The sequence below is a fragment of the Manis pentadactyla genome, chromosome 13, assembly GCF_030020395.1.
Source record: "Manis pentadactyla isolate mManPen7 chromosome 13, mManPen7.hap1, whole genome shotgun sequence".
Classification (NCBI taxonomy): Eukaryota; Metazoa; Chordata; class Mammalia; order Pholidota; family Manidae; genus Manis; species Manis pentadactyla.
The window spans coordinates 347,096-368,583 of record NC_080031.1 but is presented as its reverse complement, the minus strand read 5'-3'; the positions used below and the strand labels follow the sequence as shown (position 1 = coordinate 368,583).

The 21,488-nt window shown below is 39.9% G+C and overlaps 1 protein-coding gene across 8 annotated transcripts in view; it reads left to right on the top strand.

Moving 5' to 3' along the window:
- ALG9 (ALG9 alpha-1,2-mannosyltransferase) overlaps positions 1-21,488 on the top strand; it is a 91,545-nt gene that overhangs the window by 21,099 nt on the left and 48,958 nt on the right. For 7 of the 8 annotated variants that reach the window (XR_008993256.1, XM_057490576.1, XM_057490575.1 and 4 more), the window contains exons 9-13: positions 3,635-3,757; positions 6,376-6,530; positions 8,550-8,679; positions 9,305-9,452; positions 10,555-10,684. Coding sequence is in view for 7 of the 8 variants with exons in the window: in XM_057490576.1 (XP_057346559.1) it covers positions 3,635-3,757; positions 6,376-6,530; positions 8,550-8,679; positions 9,305-9,452; positions 10,555-10,684 (686 nt within the window). In the remaining variant the exon portion in view is untranslated. The remainder of the gene's footprint in view (positions 1-3,634; positions 3,758-6,375; positions 6,531-8,549; positions 8,680-9,304; positions 9,453-10,554; positions 10,685-21,488) is intronic. The other variant, XM_057490579.1, reaches the window with a different exon arrangement.

Below are 21,488 nucleotides of genomic sequence, written 5' to 3'. Positions count from 1 at the left end.
ACAAAACCTCTGAGATAGGTTCTTATTCCCAGTAGTGGTGGAAGTGGGACATGAGCTCAGGGTTGTCTGACTCAAAAGCCTGTGTTCTCTCCACTGAAAACAACCTTAGCACAGCCCTGGAACGTGGCTGTCTGGACTCTACAGGAGACTAAACTTGCCAAGATAGAGCATGAGTCGGAGGAGGAGATCAGGTCCTGTCCACAGAATGGGGGGGAAGCTGGGCCTTCGAAGGTCTGGGGCAGCGTGGCCGGGAGCTCCAGTAGCTGTAGGACACGCATGCGGAGGGCTCTCTTCCACAGGGATCCCTGTGCGGACCCATGTCAAAGGAAGAAGCAATGTCTGGGTAACCTAAAGAATACTGGGCATTTAGGAAACTTAAGAGTAATGTAGGCAAAAAACTGCAAAGTGGTAGGCAAAACATCTCTGTGGGGTCAGAGATCAAGGGGTGAAATTTAGTGTTGCAACAAAGAGAGTGACTGGTTTTGGCACTGATTTTTGCCTCTGAGCCTTGTAACATTTCAAGTTCTGAAATGTTGAGGTTGGTATGTATTTTTGTGTAGTGAGTGAGGAATGGTGCTTCCTGATGAGGAGCACACAGGCCTGGGGAGGGCACGGAGGACAGGTATAAGGAACACTCTTCCCTTAAAAATAGTAGTGTGTTGCTCAAGGATGCCACTTTCTACCTTAGGACATGACCCTGCCTGTTTCGGGTCTTATCGACATCATTTCAGAAGGCAAAGGCAAACGTCCACAGGCCCACAGTTTCCCATTCCACCAGCAGCAGAAGACGGAGCCCCGGCGGAGCCTTCTGAGGCCTGCTCAGAGCTGACCGCCAGCGGAGCTGCCGGAGCCTTCGCTCTTCTGTTAATCATCTTTGTTGGGCCTTGGTAGCTTTTCCCTCTTGATGGTACAAATCTGACATTCGTAAGGATGATTTACCATAATTTAGTTCCTACAGGTCTGTAAAATTACAGGACTATAAAAGGGCTCCCCTCCATTCAGTCTATGGAACAGTAAACATTATCCCTTCTTTTAGCCTGTTTCAAAGCTTCCTTAGCTCATTTGAATGAAAAGAATTCAGACATCTCCCTAAAGAGGAGATTGTTGAGCCACTCACTGCAGAAACCCTGCTTCCAGCTTGCTTTCACTGTACCTTTGCACCAGGTAGATGCTCCACTTGTCATCCTGACACATTTTTTTCTGCATAGTTCAGCTTTGATATTCTGAGCAGTAGCATCAACTGTCTCCCTGGAAAGAGATAAAAGTGTTTACTATTTTTTTCTTTCAAGGCAGGTGTCTTCATGTAGGGGAGGATGCTGGCTGACAAAATTCATAATTTTTGTCTCCTTTTGCCCTTGTTTTTAAGACCCTTGTCACTTGAACCTTCCCCACTCTTGTCTTATTCCCCTGTTTTTGCCTCATCCTTCCGGGAAGTAATGGTCTATCATGGAAAGTTCACAGCCTCATTGTAAACTTGATCTGTGAGCTTCTAATACATACAAATAATCGAGTTTACTACCTAATACTTTTGGTTCCATATCCCAGAGTACAGTGTACCTAGGTAAAAAGACAGCCAGCCCTAACAGGAGGGTGTAGTAAGTTGTGGTAGAGACAAATGTTTGCTAGAATGTAAAGAGCTTCCCCCTCCAAAACAATAAATATTTGCCAGGTTCTAAAAGAAAGAGGCTTTTTCTGTTGATGCTTAGCATTGTAAAAGATGATGTAAGACGACCCCCTTCCTCTCTGGTCCTTTGTCTTTTCTTCTGAGCCTTGGGTTTGCAGAATTTGTTAAGGAAAAAGGTGGGTCAAGGTTGAAAGTGCTGCCTCCACACTGGCAGGTAGGAGAGCTCTGTGCAAAAGCTTAGCTCTCAGGAAACTGGACTCCTGAAGGACTTGGTTTAGGAGGTGTGTTGTGAACTACTAATAAAGTCCAGAGGAGATACATGTTTCTGTTTTGAATAAAAAAGCAGCCATTAGTTTCTATAACCCAAAAGGTATTTGTCAAAAGTTCAAGGTGTGAATGTCTGTATTGGACTTGGCCTTGGTAGGGCCTCTGCTCTAGAACAGTCCCAGTCATTGTATTTAGAGAAGGAGTAAGCGTTCCCAAAAGGTGACACGCAATTGAACTTGAGTCCTTCCTTAGGACACTCCTCTCCCCCTTCCTCCTCTCCTCAGTGTTTCTCTAGCCTTACCGGTTTGGTTTCTAATCTTATTTTGCTGTGCAAGCCGCGAAAATGTCAGGTTCTCTGACTGTTCCTCTGCCTTCTGATTACCCTTTTAAGCAATGTTGATTGCAGGAAATTGCTGTGGTGCAAGGCGAGTGTCAAAACACACAGTGATTAAAACCCTCGTGTGTCATTCACGGCCTGATTAAAGCAATCACAGAGGGGAGAGCGGATGGAAGCCTGCTAACTGTGCAAGGGGGCTGTTTCTCATCATTTGGGTTTAGGGGTTTTGAGTTAAAGAATCAAAACTAGTGTAAGTTAGGCTTGTGTTGTCAGTCATTTTGTTTCATTCTGAATTCTCAAAACTTCTGAGTGGGGTCTGGGTCTCTGAACACTGCTTTCCTAAGGAAACAAAGTTGTTTCTGTTAAACACAAGGTTCCCTGCATACATGACTATAGAATAGTGGTTAATCATATCAAGGGGAGAGATACTAGAATGTAAAATAAGATAAACACATGGGAAAAAAACGGGAAAGGCCTCAATAGCTTAGTCCTACAAGAATGCCTATTCCCTCTACAAACCCTACAGGTGCTGGTTGTCACCTGTGCTTCTGACCAGTCGGCTACAGATCGAAAGTTCCACAGCCCCCTCCTCAGGTTCAGTTAATTTGCTGGAGTGGCTCACAGAACTTAGAGAAGCATTTACTTACACTTAACGTTTACTATGAAGGATATTATGAAGGATACAGTGGATCTCCAGGCGGAAGAGCTGCATAGGGCAGGGTGTGTGGGAAGGGTCTTGGGGCTTTTGTGCTCTTTGGTCATGCCACACCCCCCACAGCCTTATGTGTTCACCAGCCTGGAAGCTCTTTAAGTCCCAACATTTTCAGTTTTTGTGAAGGTTTCCATTAACTTGGGCATGAATGATTAAATCATTGGCCATTGATGATTGACTATTGCCAGCCCCCTGCCCTTCCTCATGGGGCTTTTCAGTCGCAGGTCTCATCCTTAGGGTATCTAGGATCCCTAATTTACATAACAAGACACCTTGATCTCTCACTTAGGAAATTCCCAGGGTTTTAGGAGCTCTACCAGGAAAGGTGATGAAGACTAAATGTATTTGTTACTATAAATTACAATATCACCACTATGCTATTTAAATTATTTGGTTGTTCCAAAAAAGTATTAGTTCCATATGGGCATGTTAATTTGGGATAGACGTAGTGGTCAGTATAGACAGTACAGCTAAATATATGAAAAAAAACTTAATATCCATCTAAACCAATCCTGTTTTCTTCCCATCCTCTGCTCCTGGGCTTCCCACGTATGGCTGAGCAAGGAAAGAGAGTGGCTTTTGGACTTGTTCACCTGGGGCATTGGGTCATCAGCACCACTTGGACACAGAGCAGCGTGAGGCCTGCGCCATCATCAGCATCCTCTCGTCATTTCTTACCTCCCTGTCTCCTCAGGTACAGAGCCCTGGCATTTCTATCTGATTAACGGATTTCTGAATTTTAACGTGGCCTTCGCATTGGCTCTCCTTGCCTTACCGTTGACCTCTCTCATGGAGCGCCTGCTGCGGAGATTTCACGGTGAGCGGCATGAGGGGTGATGGGCTTTTTTTGGGTGGGAAGAGCAAGTAAGAGTGTATACCAAGAGGTGAAAAAGAAGATTTGGTTAATAATTCCAAATTAGATTGACAGGGAGAGGAGCTTTATATCCCTTCAAGTGAGGAAGTCATAACCTACAGAACCATCTGGGGAGGCAGAAACATTTACAAAATCTCAGAGGATAGGCCTATTTGCGTCTTCTATTTTTAAAGAAGTGTTTTGTTACCATGGTAGATTGCTTAGGATAATCAATGCTAGAGACACACATTCTTCGGGAAATTATTTCAACCAAAAATTTGAGAACTAAACCATGTAGGGATTTCCCAGACCTGGCATGAAGGCAGAAGCTTTGGACTTCCTGAGAAGCACGGTGCTTCCCTGTTGCCTTTTGCTTCTGTGTCTGCCTTACTGCGGAAGGTCTAGTCTGCCGTTTCCTTGGTGTGCCCTGGTTCCTTCCCGCACAGCCTGCGTGTCCCAGTGTGTCATGGCTCTGGCTGTCTAGTGCCCATGGGTCCCTTCATGGGAGACAGATTTGAGCAGAGATTCCTGTGTGCTTTGGAAAGAGGTTGAATTTCAGACTTTTCATTCTGATTTGGATACCATATGATCCTTCCACCCCACCCCTCCCTCTGTTTTTCCACTGTTAAGGGTTTATAAAGAATTCACTTGTGTTATAATTTTAGAATATGAAAGCAGCCTTCGGAGTCATTTTGTTTTAACATAACCATAATGCATATGTCTTAACAAAATTAACAGTAATTCCTGAATATCATCTAATACCCAGTTGGTATTCAGATTTCCTATGTTGTCTGAAAAACTTTTTACAGATAGTTTGTTTAAAGAGGATCTGAGCAAGGATTAAACACTGAATTTTTTGTTCATGTTTCTTGAGCTTTTTAAGAGGTTTCACCTCCTGCCTTTCTTATCCTGAGAACTTCTAAGGAAACCAAGGCATTGATCTTGCCCAGTGCCCCACCATTTGGATTCAGCTGTTGGTCCCCTTAGGGGTTAACTTACTCCTCCGTCCTTCCTTGTGTTTAAGGGTCACTTTTTCTTTTTTTGGAAAGTAACTTTTTTTCTTTACTATAAGAGTAATTTATACTTGTAGAACATTTGGAAATGCTTGTCCTGTAAGTTTAAAAACAGCATTTAAGTTATTCTCTATAGTATAATACAATTGTGTCTTAAAAATGTGTAATGTACACACATGTTCACCTAGTGAGAAAATGAATGCTTTCTGTTTTTTCTTTATACTTTTGATGTATTTTAGAAAGAATACTTTTTTAAAAGAAAAAACAAAAATATAAAGAAGCAGGAAAGAAATTACCCATTGTCCCATTATGTAGTATAATTGTGGTTATGATTTTGTACATTTTATGGAGGACATTTCAAATATTAGGCCATATTTCTAAAATGTATTTCTTAGCCTTTAAGATACAGAAGAGAAAAATATTGTTGACTTAGAGAAGCTAGAGATTTGTTTCTTAAAATTAAAATAATTCTAAACTAAAATACTTCCTTAAGAGGTATAAATCCTAAATTATGGTCTAGAATCTCATGACAAAATCTTTGACTTGGAAAGTTTATAAAAGATAAGCTTGAAAAAAAAAAAAGATAAGCTTGTTACTGCAGTTCAAGAATTTTTATCCCTAAATAATTAATTTCTGCAAAAGTACAGATAATTTAGCGATGCCAAATTGGGTGTTGCTAGGTGGGTCTTGACGACAGTCCTGATCCTTTCATCTAAGCTTGCTCATTGTGGACATGGTGGACAAAGGGGGTGTTGTCTGCCTCCCCCTACCAGGGATCTACGCACGGCACAGTATCCCTAGTCCGTGCACAGGAGGGACACCATCCCCATAGGCCACAGGCTCATCACTCAAGAGTCAGGCCCCTGACCTCAGGCACTTCCCGGCAGGTGCTTGGGTCTCAGTGTCCACTGAACTCCTTTAATCCTTCCACACACTTTAAGTATATTTTCGTTCTAAGTATATTTGGGAATTCAGAGTGAATGGGTTTTGCAGTAGAGGAGAAGAAGCATAATCAGTGAACTTCTTTTAAGGGTATTTTTACATTTGCTTTGAAACAAACTCTTTGTCATTTAGGGCTTGACAAAAACCAGTGATGGCTTTGAGAATCCAGCTCTTTTTTTATCTTTGTTGTATAGCTGTTTCAGACTGGTGTATAAGTAAGAAGATTAGTATGTTAAACAACACAAGAATTAAAACCCAAGAAATGAATTTACTTACACTTTTGGTATCCCAGGAACTTTAGTCTTAGTGGCAGGACTCATCAGAGAGGGAAGGCTTTTTCTTCATCCAGTGTAGAAATTATCAAGCTCTGTTACCCATTCGCCTGGTTTTCATTTGTGTTCTATCCACATTCAGTATTGTGCCCCCTTTACATGTTGGATCTCTTGGGAGAGCTCAGGAGCACATAACTCTCTGTACCTGACCCCTCCATTGCACTGGAGAACATGTGGGTACGATTGATGGGGTGCCCAAGAGCGCACTCCTGATAGAGATCAAGAGAACATTGGAACTAAGTATGTTGTTTTGTTCTAATATAGTGAAAGGCGGATATTTTTCTGTGTCTTACAGTTCAGAATTTAGGCCACCCATATTGGCTTACCTTGGCTCCAATGTATATTTGGTTTATAATTTTCTTCATCCAGCCTCACAAAGAGGAGAGATTTCTTTTCCCCGTGTACCCTCTTATATGTCTGTGTGGCGCTGTGGCCCTTTCTGCACTTCAGGTGAGTTTCAGGGAAATGTGTATCTGCTTCATTCTCTTTCATTTTTAAATGGCTCAGAAAGCTTAAAGACAAATTACAGAAAGTTTCCACTTAAGGTATCTTACCCATACATTAAATCTGATACAGATCATATTATTGAAGCTTTTTGTACTGATTGCTTGGCTATTGATCATATTCTTATTTGCTGATTACACATCTGCAGTGTTAATTTGTGTGTTACAGTTTGTCTCTGTTGCCAGCAAGAATCCAATTGTTATTAAAGAATTTTTTTAAGTCATTTTAAGGGCCTACCACATAGTGGTAGCCCTACAACAAAGCTAATGGAACGTCTGCTCCTCAACTACAAGATCAGATTAAAACTTGCTCAAGTGTTTGGGATAACATCAGGCAGTTAGCAATATGGGACACTTTTAATCCTGGCTTAAAACCCATTCCGGTCAAGTCCCTGTCAGAACTGATGTTAAATATCTCTAAATGTGTGGCCTCAGAAGCCTCCAGACTCTTTTTTGACCTCTATTACCATTTGCAGTTGGCAGAAAAGAATAACTAGGGTGATAACTTTTTTCCTTAATAAATATAATTCACAAACCATACAATTTTACCCATTTAACATGTACAATTCAGTGATTTTTTTCCTATACTCACAGACATGTGTAACCATCACCACAGTCAATTTTAGAACATTTTCATCACTTCAAAAACTCTGTGCCCTTTAGCTGTCATCAGCCCACTGTCCCTTATCTCCCAAGCCATGAGCAACTAGTAACCTATGCTCTGTCTCTATAGATTTGCCTATTCTGGACATTTCATATAAATGGAATCATAAAATATGTGGTCTTTTGTGGACAACCTCTTCACTTCAACATAATGTTCTTAACGCCCATCCATGTTAGGATGATAGTTTTAAAAAATAATTATAATTGTAAAAGTAATTGAGCATCATTGCAGATAATTTTTCTCTTTCTAAATTAGTTCTGCTACCCTAACAAAACCACCTTTCAGCATTTTTGCCTATCACATGTCAAAGTTTATTATGGCTTAATCTAAGTGTACATATAACTTTCTGTTCCTTTCAGTACAGTTATAATATTACCTGTGTTGTCATATATGATATACCCATTATTTTAGTAGTGTAATGTTCTGAGTTGGATATAATATGTAACATATTGTGTAATATATATTTTATAATATATTGAATTGGTTACATATAATACAGTGTTTTGATATAACTTAGATTTGGTTGCCTACTTATTTCAGTGTTATAAGTAGTGCTAGGATCAATGTCTTTGCTTAGTTATTTGAATTGTTTCCTTAGGAAAGGTTCCCAAATATAAAAGGAGTTCAGACATATTTCTGCCACTGACAAGTATATATTTGCAATATTTTGTAGAAAGCCTTTCCAGAAGTACTTCTAGTGTAGGAGGGACAGAAAGAAGGAAAGAAATCTAGTGGTAAGGTACTCAAAGACTATGGAATTCATGCATGTGTGTATATATTGTAATAAAACTCATCTAGTTTGTAAAGTAGTTTAGCAGGTAATTAAAAGCATTTTCCTAATGTTCTATGAGAGTGATTCTTTTTTTCTTGGTGACAAGATGTTTCAGTGATGCTGTAAACCCTGATGAAAACTTGTCGCTAAGGAAAGTAAAGATTAATTCTCATTATATCCATATAGATTGGGATACTTCATATATCACAGCAAACTACCAAACACCATTTCTGTTTAAATGTTTTTAAAAAATAAGTTATTAGGACTTTAAGTACTAGAGAAGTATACAAATAGTTTTCCTGTGAAGCTAGTGAGAGTTCCTTCTTGGCACACCCTCTTGCTGCCTGACCTACAGAGCGGAGTTTTCTTTGATCTTAGAATTTGGGGTGGGTTTGCTCAGTAAGTGTTTGCAAATGCTCAGACCCTTATAGAAGCTCTTGTTGCTTCCTCCCTCTTGGTGTTACTGTGATGTCTTGTGATTATATTCTGTGAGGTTTATCTTTTTTCAATATGGTTTTCTTTCCTTCTAGAAATGTTATCACTTCGTGTTTCAGCGATACCGCCTGGAGCATTACACTGTGACTTCAAGTTGGCTGGCATTAGGGACACTCCTCCTGTTTGGGCTCTTATCCTTTTCTCGCTCGGTGGCGCTGTTCAGAGGTAGATGTACCACGAATATCTTAACCTGCTCTCAGGAGGCACTTCACTGGGGGTTCTGTTTAGGATGATTCACTACAGCTTAAACTGGGAGGAGGACTTTTCTGTAGGTAGAACTTGTGGACTAATGAGTGGGCTGTGACTTCTCTACCTCTGGACTGAAGAGAAGATTGAGAATTATTGTCAGTGTGACTAGCTATACATTTTTTTCCCTATTCCTGTTAATTTTTTTTTCCTTTTAAAGGAAGCTTTTTTCTTTTGAAGGATGAATTAAGGACGCCTTAGGTTTAAGATGCAAATTTGTGGCTTAGTTCCCGTGATTATATTCTTTTTTGTAGTCATTGTTTCCATCCAGAGTATTAAAATGTGTTGAAAGAACATAAGTTTAAAAGGTTGGAAGGGTACAGGGCAAGAAAGCAAATTATTTTTGGCAAAACAGGGCCTCTTTGGTAATCCTCTTCCGAACCACAGAGATGTTTTATGCTAGTAGAGCAGCTTCCTGCTGGGGTTGCCTTGGGCCTCCACTCGTGAATTTCACATGGATCACAGCTGGGCAGGAACACACATAACTAACGTCAGAATCTTGTCTTACTCGTCTTTGGCTTTCACAAACGTTTCTCCTCTCCAGGGTACCATGGGCCCCTTGACTTGTATCCAGAATTTCACCGCATTGCCACGGACCCTGCCGTCCACACTGTCCCAGAAGGCAGGCCTGTGAATGTCTGTGTAGGAAAAGAGTGGTATCGATTTCCCAGCAGCTTCCTTCTGCCTGATAAGTAAGTTGTCCTTTAATTCCCAGAGTTTTAAATCAAGCAGTAAAAGTAGCAACTCAGTGGCAATGTCTTCTTAATTTCTCTTTCATTTTGGATTTTTTAAAAAAGTTTTTGAACAGTTTACTGCCTCAGAGAGCTGTGAGATCTGCCCTGTGCCCCTGTTGCCTCTGCTCGGGAGTCTGAGGGCCCTACACTGCCTGGGGGTGGCTGGGGACTTTGAAAAACACTGGGGCCTTGGCCTCCCTCTGGTGGCTCTTCCCTGAGGGTTCATCTTTAAATTTCTATAATTATCTGATAATAATCCACTTCTAAAAGTGGTCTAGAAACTCTGGCTAGAAGAAGTGTTTGTCATTTAGTAACAATGAGAGCTCTTTACCCCTGGGAAAGCAGTGGTGAGATGTCTGCACCCCTTCCTTTTATGCTGTCTTTTGTTGGATGTGGTAACGTAGACTCTGAAGTTCCTCGGATTTGCTTGATTCTGGCAGAGAAGAGTCCTCTTTGGGGAAAAGGGACGTCAGGCTAAGATGAGACATGTCGCCCCATTTGGGGCCTGGCTTTGGCAGCCTAGATGGTGGTGGCATCTTGTGCTCGATGAAGATCCTGTATCAGTCCTTAACAACTGGATTTAAAATTTGTTTTTTAAGCATCAGCATTAACCTTTGCCTTTTACATTTGACACTATTGCACAGCGAGAGCTGCTCTTGAGAACTGCTGAGGAGCAAGGCGCTTCTCCCTCCTGTGTGCTTCCTTTTCCCTCTCTTCCTGCCTGGTGGGTTTGCTTTAGTTCTGAGAGGTCCCCCCGGTACTGTGGCCCCTGGCAATAAACCGATGCTTCTCTGGTTGTTTGATGATACAGCCATTTGGTTGCAAATGTCATTGCTGAGATGGGTGAAATGGGTTGGGAGACCTCTCCTGAAAATTTCTCAATGATTTTGGATTAAATTGTGACCTCTGCCTCTGTGCTCCCTGGCTCAGGTTTTAGCAGAAATATTTTTCTCCAAGTAAAATGTTTTTCACATGAATTTCTTTTTTGGCTTGTCTATTTCAAGTACATTTAGCAATATGGGCCTCTGTGTTTTTCTTATTCTCTTTGTGTTTCTGACAGTTGGCAGCTTCAGTTCATTCCATCAGAGTTCAGGGGCCAGTTACCAAAACCTTTTGCAGAGGGACCGTTGGCCACCCGGATTGTTCCTCCTGACATGAATGACCAGAACCTGGAGGAGCCATCCCGATATGTAAGGGCAACACCTCCTTTTACTACTTCTAAAGAGCTCTACCCCTAAAGCCTGTTTGCCTACAGATCAGTGTTGAAAAATATAGGTATTTCTTAGAAAGGTGATTTCTTTAGGGTGAGAGCTTATGTTGAGAAGGAATGAACAGGATCACTTTTATTTTCAAATTACTTGCTTTATTTTCTGTGTAAAACATAATTCAATATACTTGCTAAGCTGGGTTGGAAATTTTCTTATGTTGAAGTCAGATCATCATTTTGAAACACATTCTGAAACTCATCATTCCTTGGCCCATTAAAATACTTAGTGTGGACCTTTCAAGCTGTCAATAAACCTTTGACCTAACCGTTATTAAGGTTTGGGCACACAGTCGGTGATGGCTGTTTCCACAGCAAGTTCATGAAGCAATCTCCGTCAGGGCTCTACTCTTTCCCCGCTCATCTTTGTGCGTGCTGAGATCCCATGTGGATTTTATTTCAGCTGCTTTGAAAGGTGACACTTTTGCTGTTTGATAGCTGCCAAGTCTTTGATTGTGAAAAAGGTGAGACCAATAAAGATAATACTCCTGGTTCCCGAGACAGTAAGAAACTATTTTACAGAATTATTAGAAAGCACATTTTTTGGCAACTTGTTAAAGAAACATTGAGCAGTTTGTGTCAAATACATTTAGTTTGGGTTTTGTTGTGTCATGTACTTAAAATGTAAAATACCAGGACTTCTGATTCTCTTCTGAAGCAAACCTGTAGCCACACCTGGCCTTTTGTTTCCCAGATTGGGGCTGGCCAGGTTTCCGAGGAGACCCTCAGGGCTTATGAGTGAGATTCTTACTGCATGAGCTTTAGCTGTAAGCCATGAAAATGGACATGTAGCATACATACTTGGCCTGGCCCCTGAGAAGGTGAGATGTGTATCCCACCACACGGCTTATATTAGAGCTTCTTTATAAGCTCTAATATAAGATATTAGAGCCTCTATATTAGAGCCTCTCAGTCCTGTAGCATGGAAATAGCTCTGGGCAGGTGGACCTTTCTCCGTCCTTTTCATTTTAGCAGCAGATACTGTCCTGAGAACAAGCGCCAATGTACAGGGATCAGTGTGGGGACACTGGATAGTCAGAAAGGTAGGAAAGTGCTTGATGGCAGGGAGGAAAATACACAGTGTGATGATGTCACAGTTGTGTTTTAGGAAGAGGTAGCATGGAAAGTAAAAAAGGCCAAGGACATAGGAGTCCAGCAGGCCAGAGTTCAAATTCCAGCCCTCTCACTTTCCTTGGTGGCCTTGGGCAGATTAGTTAACTTCTGTGTTTAACTAATTTCAGTTTCTCTCTGAAAAATGGCAATAATAATACCTACTTTGGAAGATTATTATGAGATAAGATATTTTTCCGTCATAATTAGCATAGTGTCTGGTACATAGATTTTCCCAACAATTGTTCTAAATCTGATAATGTGTCAGGCAGGTCAGAGGTAAAGGAAGCCTTATGAGGATTTGTAATCTGCCCGAATCTAAATCTATCTCTCCTTCCTTATTTTTGTTTTCAAGCCTGGTTTTTCCTTCAGTCTGCCCAGACTCATTGCCTTGTCCACCCCATTGACTTTGTTTAATTTGGTGACCAAGCCTGGAGTGCCTCTCTCCCTCCTTAGATTCTCAAAACTCTCTTCCTTTCCAAAACCTTTCCCAACTGCCTAAGTCTATAGTGAGCAGTCTTCCTTTAAATGCCTTGAATATTTATCTGAAAAGCTCATTTAGCCATTTAATTTTGTTGTCCTAGTTATTCAAATATTTCCAACATGTATGTTGTACCTTTCCCCATCATACTGTGAATTCTTTGAAGAAAATGACTGTATTCTCCACAGTATCTAGGATATGCAGCATATCTAGTGGCTAGCCTGTACGTGCTTTCTGAATGGGGAAGTGAGTATTCATATGGTCGAGATAGTAATGCTAAGAGAAAGCTGGCTATAAAACCTGCAGTGGCCTTTGGCACATTTCTTAGGCTTTAGTCACTGGTTTTCTCTGGTTAGATCATATTTCTATATTCTTTGCTACCAGACACTGTTAAATTTAGTTAATCAACTCTATATTAGCTTTATCCAAAAGGTGAAGATTTTTTACAATACCTGCAGGGTCTCCAAAATGCTGCTGATAAAAGCAGGGCCAGACAGACAAGTGTCTGCTGAGTGTGGCAATAATAATACCTACTTTGGTATCACACTCAGTGCTCATCCACCTTTATACAGGTGAAAGTTTCCCTGCAGAGTTCTTGGGATTTTCCTGTGCTCCCCAAATCCAGGTCACCCACCTTTGACCCTTTGGAAAGTAGAGGAAACATTTGATGACATACTGTGATTCTGTATGAACTGTCATGAGGGCTCATTTCTCTCAACTAATTGTTTGAAAAGATACTTATTTTCCTCTGATGAATAAAGTGGTATACATTTGTGGTATGAAATAATGAGAGCTATTGATAAGGGATAAGAATCACCTATAATTTCATTATCCATATATTAAACCACTGTTTTTTCTTTCACTTTTTTCCCTAGGCTATGTATGTACATATGTGTGTAATAACAATTATTTTAAATTTAATGTTGTAGTTCTTTAGTACCAGTATCATGACTGAAATGTCCAGATAACTTTGGCCAGCATATAGGAGAACATGCTGTACCACATTTATGTCTGTTACTTCTGGTGTCAGTCCTGGTTTTAAGTCCAGGTTCATTTAAGAAGGCACATAGCTATGTTCTCTATCTCTCCTGAGCATCTAAATAGCAGCATTATTTTTATCTGCCCTTTGGCTCTGAGTGACAGGTCTTGGCCAGCCCTTGGCTTCAGTGCTGAGTGGTTTGGTCTGCATTCTGTTTCTGGTCTGTACAGAAACTGGAAAACATGCATACTGCCTTTATTTCACAGTCCTCTTTACATCTAAGAAATTAGGAGTATTTGTAAGGCTCTGTGGGTTCTGTTGCAACAATGGAACTGTATGTAATGCAGAAATAATATTTCTCTGCTGCATATCTGTAGTGGTAGGTATTGAGTAGCTGTTGAACACATCATTATTGGACAGGTGGCATTATACAGTGGTATATGCCAAGTTTTCTGCCAGAATCAAGGCCTGAATTTAGAAAATACATTCAGCATTTCTTGACAAATCCAAACTTTTGTTCACTATTTCAAGGTGAATAATACCCTTCTGACTCCAAATCTGATATCTGATTTGAGAGTTAGTGGATAGGAGTTAGAGTAAAAAACCACTGTTCAAGGGGGAGCTCACAGATACTTTTCTCTGACTTTGACTTAATGCTTAAGCAGACTTGTGGGAAGCCTGTCCATCTGTTACCTTTAAAAAAATATGTTCATTGATGAATTTTTCCCAAACAGTAATACACTCAGTTCTGCTATAACATGATATAAAATTACTAAAAATAATTGTGTGGTAAAAACCACAAGGCTTATGGGAGAAACGAGGTTAGGGACACAATACTTAGAAACTTTGTCAGTGACACATTAAAAAAAAAAAAGATAGGAGCCTAATGAAAATGGTCGCACAGTTTTACCTATGTTTAAGTACACAAATATGATAATAGTGTGGGAGTTTGCTTTGAAAAAGCCCTGAAGTTTGCCTGTGGAAGTGGTGTTGGAAGGGCTGTGAAGTACAGACAGGTTATCTGAAATATGACAAAGTTGTAATTCCAAATATGGATGCGTGTGGCTCATAACACGCCAAGACTGAAGAGTTGGGGGGCATTCGAGGGTGTGCTTGCGTGTACTGTGTGTTTTCCTATGAGTACAGTTTTCTGGATTCACATAGTGTTTCTTGTGGATTAAATGACATATGAACAAATCCAAAAATGGATTATTCTCAGATTATTCCCTAATATATCAGTTGCAGCTGAACAGTTTGCATTTTCAAAACAAGTATTCCATACTATAACAGAACTGACTATATATCCAAAGCTTTCTGTGTCTTGATTTTCTTTATCCCTGCTCTCCCAATTAATCAGTGGAGAGAATTATGGATTTTGAAGGAACTTAAGATACCACAGAGTCTATGATCTCTTCATTTTATGGCTGAGGAAACCAAGGCTCAGAGAGATGGTACTCTGACAAAGGTTAGTCCTATGATAAGCAACCTTGGCTTCAGGATTTTCCAATATTCTTTTTATTCTCCACCTCTTACTTCCAAAGCTACTTACAGATCATACCATACGGTGTATCACCTGAGTATATGTTTCATGTAATTGTTAATCATTCTTTGATGTAAGAGGGTTGAATAGACATTATGTGGCTGAGCATTACTTTTTTTTTTTTTTTGGTATCATTAATGTACAGTTACATGAGCAACATCATGGTTACTAGACTTCCCCCTTTTCCCCCCTGCCGTCATCAAGTCCCCCCCCCCCATTACAGTCACTGTCCATCAGCGTAGTAAGATGCTATAGAATCACTACTTGTCTTCTCTGTGCTGTACTGCCTTCCCCAAGCCCCAACCCCCACATTATGTATGCTAATCGCAGTGAGCATTACTTTTTTAAAAAGTTACTTTCTACTTACAGAGCTCTGTTATATATATGCCAGGTATTTTAAGTAGTGATTACTGTATTTATCAACCTATCAAAATGATCAAGGTCCACTCCCTTTTCTTTTTTCTCCCTATCTCTTTTCTCTTTTAATCCTTTCTCTTGCCCTTCTTAGAAGCCCTATTGGAGGAGAAAATTAGTTGTCTTAAAGATACCTTACCAATTGTTATCAGCCTTGAGTATCACAGCAAGCAGATTCAAATTGCTTTGGTGTGTGCAGTAGAGTAAGAAAGATTTGGAATCACAGAAATTTAAGTGAAGGCTGTACAAAATGCTTCTTTAAAATTAATTCCCTAGTATCCGTTATGTTGCATTAGAAATGATGTTTCCATGATCTTTAGTGACTGAGTAACCACAAATTTTTACCTGCATTTTTACTTATGAATTTAAAGACTCAGCTGACAAATATGTATTTAGCAAGTGTGGGAAACAAAAAAACTGTAAAATAGTCTATGCCTGTGGGTGATAAATACTTTTTAAATTTAAGTGGACTACATGTAAAAGAAGAATGAAGAGCTAGAAGAATACTTGAAATCTTTCCCTGTCAAATGTTTCCTCCTAGACCCTAGAGTTAACTGTTTCAAAGAAGGAAATATCCTAGGAGAATATTGGTATGTGGCAAAACGATTTAGTGTCAAGAGCACTGGGTCGGGAGTTAGGAGAAGAGCCTGTGATTATTTTCTGGAATTGAATGAAGTGTATTTTCTGCTTACATGACTGAGTTTCCAAAGTACTTGAAATAGCTTTGCATCTCTTTTCAATTTGCTGTAACTACATCTGAAATCCAGTTTCAATTTCAGCTTATCCCGTTACCTGTTTTCTAATCATATATTTTATGGTGGCAATCCTGAGACATGATTCCTGTGCCATGGGGCTTAATGATCAAAGATGGAACCCTGCATACTGCTTCTCTCCGAAAGGAGATGAGTGTCGGTTAAGGGTGCAGGGTGCCAAGTCACGCTGTCCTGCCTGAGCATGACACTGACATGTGAGAGCTGAGAGGGTATCACTGTAGATTCCAACCCTGGCAGAATCTGTTACGGCTGATGAGGAAAAGCTGTGAGAATATGTATTTATTGCCCAACTCTGCTTAGCTCATCCTCCCCTAACGGAATGCACACCTTCTATTATTGATGTCTTGATGTCTGTTAGGCCTTTTCTTTCCTTTGGGAAGATCAGTTTTTGTTTATATCTGAGGTGGTATTAAGTTGTCAACCTACACATACATTTATTCATAAGATATAAATAATGTGGTGTTTACTATCAATAGACGAATAAATTGGTTTGAATTGCCTCCCTACCACCTTTTTGTTTGTTTTAGAGGTGCTGATTTGTTCTTCTCCAAAGCTTCCAGTGAGTTGTTAGAAACTGAAAGAAGTCACATTTCTTTCGAAATGAGTCTAAAGTGCTTATATTTTACAAGATTTTAATCTAAGGCATATTTTTAGCTTCGACAGCTGGTTGATATGTAGCCTGTGACTAATGAAATGAAACACATTTTTGTTTCACAATCGTGTTAATGTCACCCTACAATTTTGTTATTTTTGATGCAAGAAAGAATGATAAGCTCTGAAGAATAAAAAAGGAGCTCTTTGGTTATGCTTTAAGGCAGATTGAAATCCAGTCTTGGATTTTTGAATTGTAGGTGATGTGGTTAATTTGAACTGTGGTCTCAGATTTTGCTCTGTGAGATAATGATAAAATTGAAAGAAGAAATGTTCTTTCTGGTTTTAGCTCTTAGGTCTAAGGAGCAGTACTGCAGGGTTTCAAACTGATAAATCTCAAACTAAAAATAGTCACAGTAAAACATATATAGGATGATTCAGATTTTAAAAGGAAAAATATGCATATGCAGAAAAAAGCATCTTACACATACACCAACAGGTTGATGATAGCTTTTTTTGGGGGGGGTGCATGTTGGGATTATAGGTGATTTTTTAAAAATGCTTTTAAAAATATTTCTTTAATCATGTTTTGCTTTCATCATTAAAAAAAAGAACTGTATTAATAGGGACTATAGATAGCAAATCCTTAAAACTACCATGAAGATCTCTGCTGTGCTGCACGAACTACACAGCGTGCTGGCAGCAACCTCGGGTTTCTAGTCTTTGAGCACAAGGAGAACCTTCAACTCAAAACTGGAAGATAGATTTTCTGTTCATTAATTTTTGCCTGTTAGTCTTCTGGCCGCTTAGTTAAGTCATTCAATCATTATTTCTAAGACTACTTTTGCTACTTTCTACAAACTGGATAGTTTACTTCAATGAAATAAATGTGGTTTACCCGTTACAAATTATGATGAAAAAACATTTAAAATTTTTTATTGAAGTATCATTGATACACAATCTTATGAAGGTTTCACATGAACAACATTGTGGTTTCAACAGTCACCCATATTACCAAGTCCTCACCCCGCTATTGCAGTTACTGTCTATCAGCGTCATAAGATGCTATCGAGTCACTACTCATCTTCTCTGAGCTGTGCTATCGTCCCTGTGACCTGCCTGTATTGTGATTGTGAATTATAGTGCCCCTCAACCCCCTTCTCCCTCCCCACCCTCCCTCCTCAGCCCCTCCCCTTTGGTAACCACTAGTCCCATCTCTGAGTCTGTGAGTCTGCTGCTGTTTAGGAAAAAATTTTTTTAACCTAGAACTAAAAGAGGATGCTGCTGTGGCAAAGGAACTGTAAAATACATTAAACTCTTCCAGGCAGAAGGGGAGTTAGAGAATAAAAACTTAAATAGAGTTAAATGATTACCTATTGCTGGGGTTCCTACCAAGAGTCATGTTCATCCAGGAAGTGTGCCAGAGCCTCTGTAGGCAGGGGTGGTCCAGCAGTCCTGGATCACAGGCTTAAAAAGACAGTGGTCTGTAAACCTGAGCAGCACCATAACATTAATCTGCAATCTTTTGGCAACTTTTCCATTCTTTTTTTTTTTAACTTTTCCATTCTTAATCATTCTTGAATGTTTCTCATTCTGTTTCTTCATTGATTCATTCATCCAGCCATTTATTTAACTTTCTATTGTCTCTGTGTCCTAAAATGCAAAGGCGACAGAAAAGCCCATATTCTCCTGTCATTTAAGAGAAGTCTCCAACAAGAAAAAAAGGAAAAATATTAGGGAGAAAAAACAGAAACAATGTAGGAAGCAGAAAACAATTTTAAACTTCAATAGTCAGTGTTCCTTGATAGGTTAAAAGAAAAATTGGGGGACCAATAAACAAAAACGTATGCATTGAAGAGGAAACAATCAGAAAATAAGAGGTCTCTGAAATTAAAATAATGGAGATTTAAAAAAATCAGAATAATTAAAAGATAAAGTTAGAGAATTGAGAAATCTTCCATGTATAGCAATACAAAAGCAAAACAAGAAACAAAGAATAGGAAAAGGAAAAAAGATGAGCCAGTGTCTAGCTAATAGGAGGTCCAGAAAGAGGACAAAGTAAATGGAGGGAAGAAAATTGCCCAGAACTGAAGGACACTGCTTTTCGGATCGCAGAAGCCCATAAAGTACCTGGCGATGAGTGAGAAATGGTCCATGCCACCTGCAGTGCAAGTGCCAAAAGACCTTTGCATGTTGTTATTTTTTTCATTATTAATTAATTAATTTTTAAATTCAGGTATTATTGATATACACTCTTATGAAGGTTTCACATGAAAAAACAATGTGGTCACTACATTGTTCCCATATTATCAAGTCCCCTCCCAAACCCCATTGCGGTAACTGCCCAACTATAGTAAGATGCCACAGAGTCACTGTTTGCCTTCTCTCTGCTACACTGTCTTCCCCATGATCCCCCCACACCATGTGTGCCGATCATAATACCCCTCAATCCCTTCCTCCCTCCCTCCCCACCCGCCCTCCCCCACCCCTCCCCTTCGGTAACCGCTAGTCCCTTCTTGGAGTCTGTGAGTCTGTGTAGCATGTTGTTTTTTGATAATTGAAAAACCAAAAGCACCTGGAGAAAGGCTCCGCAGAGCTGGGAGTGGTTGCCTCTGGGAAGTGGGACCAGGGGTCAACAAGGGCAACTGCTGTTTTTCGTATTAAGCTGCTTGTACTACATATGTTTTGAACTATGCACATACATTATTTTGGTAAAACTGAATTTAGAAAAGGCATAAATCTTGCCCTCAGAGTCCTGAAATACCACTCCAGTGTAGTGAGGGCCATGACAGGCCATGGGAGCACAAAGAAAGAGTCAATAACTCTTCCTGCTTCCCACTTGGGAACAGCCTCGCACAAGAGGTGGCATAGGAGCTGGGTCTTAGAGGCTGGCTGAGAGTTCTCTGGCAGAGGAAGGGAAGGTCAGCATTTCCAGTGAAAGGGAACAGCATATGCAATGAGTTTAAGTATGAAAGAGCATTGAGTGTTTAGGGGAAAATAAATGGTTTGAAGTTTCTAGATCTTAGATATTTGGGCAGAGTTTTTTTCATTTGTTACTTCCATGTTTAACTTATTCTCAAATGTTTATGTATGTGACTGTGTTCTCTGCTGATTTATGTATGACAGGAGTTCATGGCTTTGTCCTTAATCTTTGAAACCTCCACAGTACCTAACATATGGCTTATACACAATAGATTATTCTTAAAATTTTTAAATCCCCAAATAGCCCTTCTTGAACTCAAGATAGACTTCCCCAGACACTGATAAAGTTAAATTTAAACTAACTAGGACCCAAGCACTATCATTCTTCAAGGTCCAGTTATGCCGTCGTTATAGTGCGAGGCTACAAGCTCCTGGAGGACAGGACCACGTCCTGCCCATCGCTGCATTGCCCACATGGTGCAGCACACAGAATGGAATGGACCTTTTCCATCTTCATCTATAGATCCCAGGCTGGAAGAAATACTTTTCTCTCCTGCTTCCTCTCATTTTAGTAATGAGAGCCTTAAAGTACAGCAAACCCTGATTTCTGTAGCTATCCCTGCCTGCCTCTAGTAGGAATTGAACTAGATGGGTTTATGTTACTTACCAAGATGCCAACCCACTGAAAAGGTTCCTGCCTGTTGCCTTAATGTCATAGCATTTACTGTTAGATTGCCAGCAGATCATCTTTTAGAAAGCAAGATTGATACCTCCTTGGGTTAGTATTGTTTCTGTTACTCTCCTGCAAGTCACGTTCAGTCCCCTCCCTTCCTCCTCTCATATTGCAGGATTTTCATGAGGGTTTCATATGAGTTTTTACCATTTATGTTATTTGAGTTTGTTTTGAGGAAGATGTGCCTTTATATTACAAACACAATTAACCAGTTCTGGTCCCATATGTCATTCTGCCAATCTTGAGACTTCCTATTGCTTTTCTTTTTCACTTTAAAAAACTTTTTATTTTGAAATAATTACAGATTTACAGGAAGTTACAAAGATAGTCCAGAACCAGGAAATAGACATTGGTAGTGTTCTGTGCATTTATCCAATGTGTACAGACCCGGGTAACTGCCACTGCGGTCCTGTTGCAGAACTATTCTCTCGCCACAGAGGTCTCTGCATAGTCCTTCATAGCTAACCCACCTTCCCCACCATCCCTAACCTGGCAATTGCTAATTTGTTCCCCATCTCTACGATTTTGTCATTTTGAGAATGCTCTATAAGTGGAATTATGTAGGTGTCACCTTTGAGGTCACCTTTTCTCCACATAACACCCTTGCGATCCATCCAAGTTGTGTGTATTAGAAGTTTGTTCCTTTTTATTCATAAGTTGTATCCATGGTGTGGACGTACCTTTTACTTAGCCATTCACCTGTTGAAAGACATTTTGGTTGTTTTCACTTTTTGCCAGGATGTGATTGCCAGGTCATATGGTAGGTACATGTTTAATTAAAAGAAAAAAACTTGCCAGATTTTTTCCCAAGTTGGCTATAGTAGCTCAAATGAAGTGCAGTAAACTCTTGCCTGCTTTTACATCCCTTTACCCTCCCTTGTTTATAATGTAATTGTTTTAAGTACGTTCCCTGCGTATGTCGAAAACTACATGAGAATGCTATTAGAATTTGTGCTTCAACCTTTAAACCTAATTTAGAAAACTTAGAAGGAAAATCTGTTGTTTTTATCTGTATCCTTACTCTTTCTGTTCTTAATGTTCTTTGATTGCTTCACCTTTATCATTTCCTTTCTGTTCCAGGAATTCCTGCAGCCATTCTTTCTGCTACCCTGGTTTTCCTCCATCTGAGAATGTCTTGAATACCTCTTCATTACTGAATAATGTTTTCCTCCAGGTATGGAATTTGG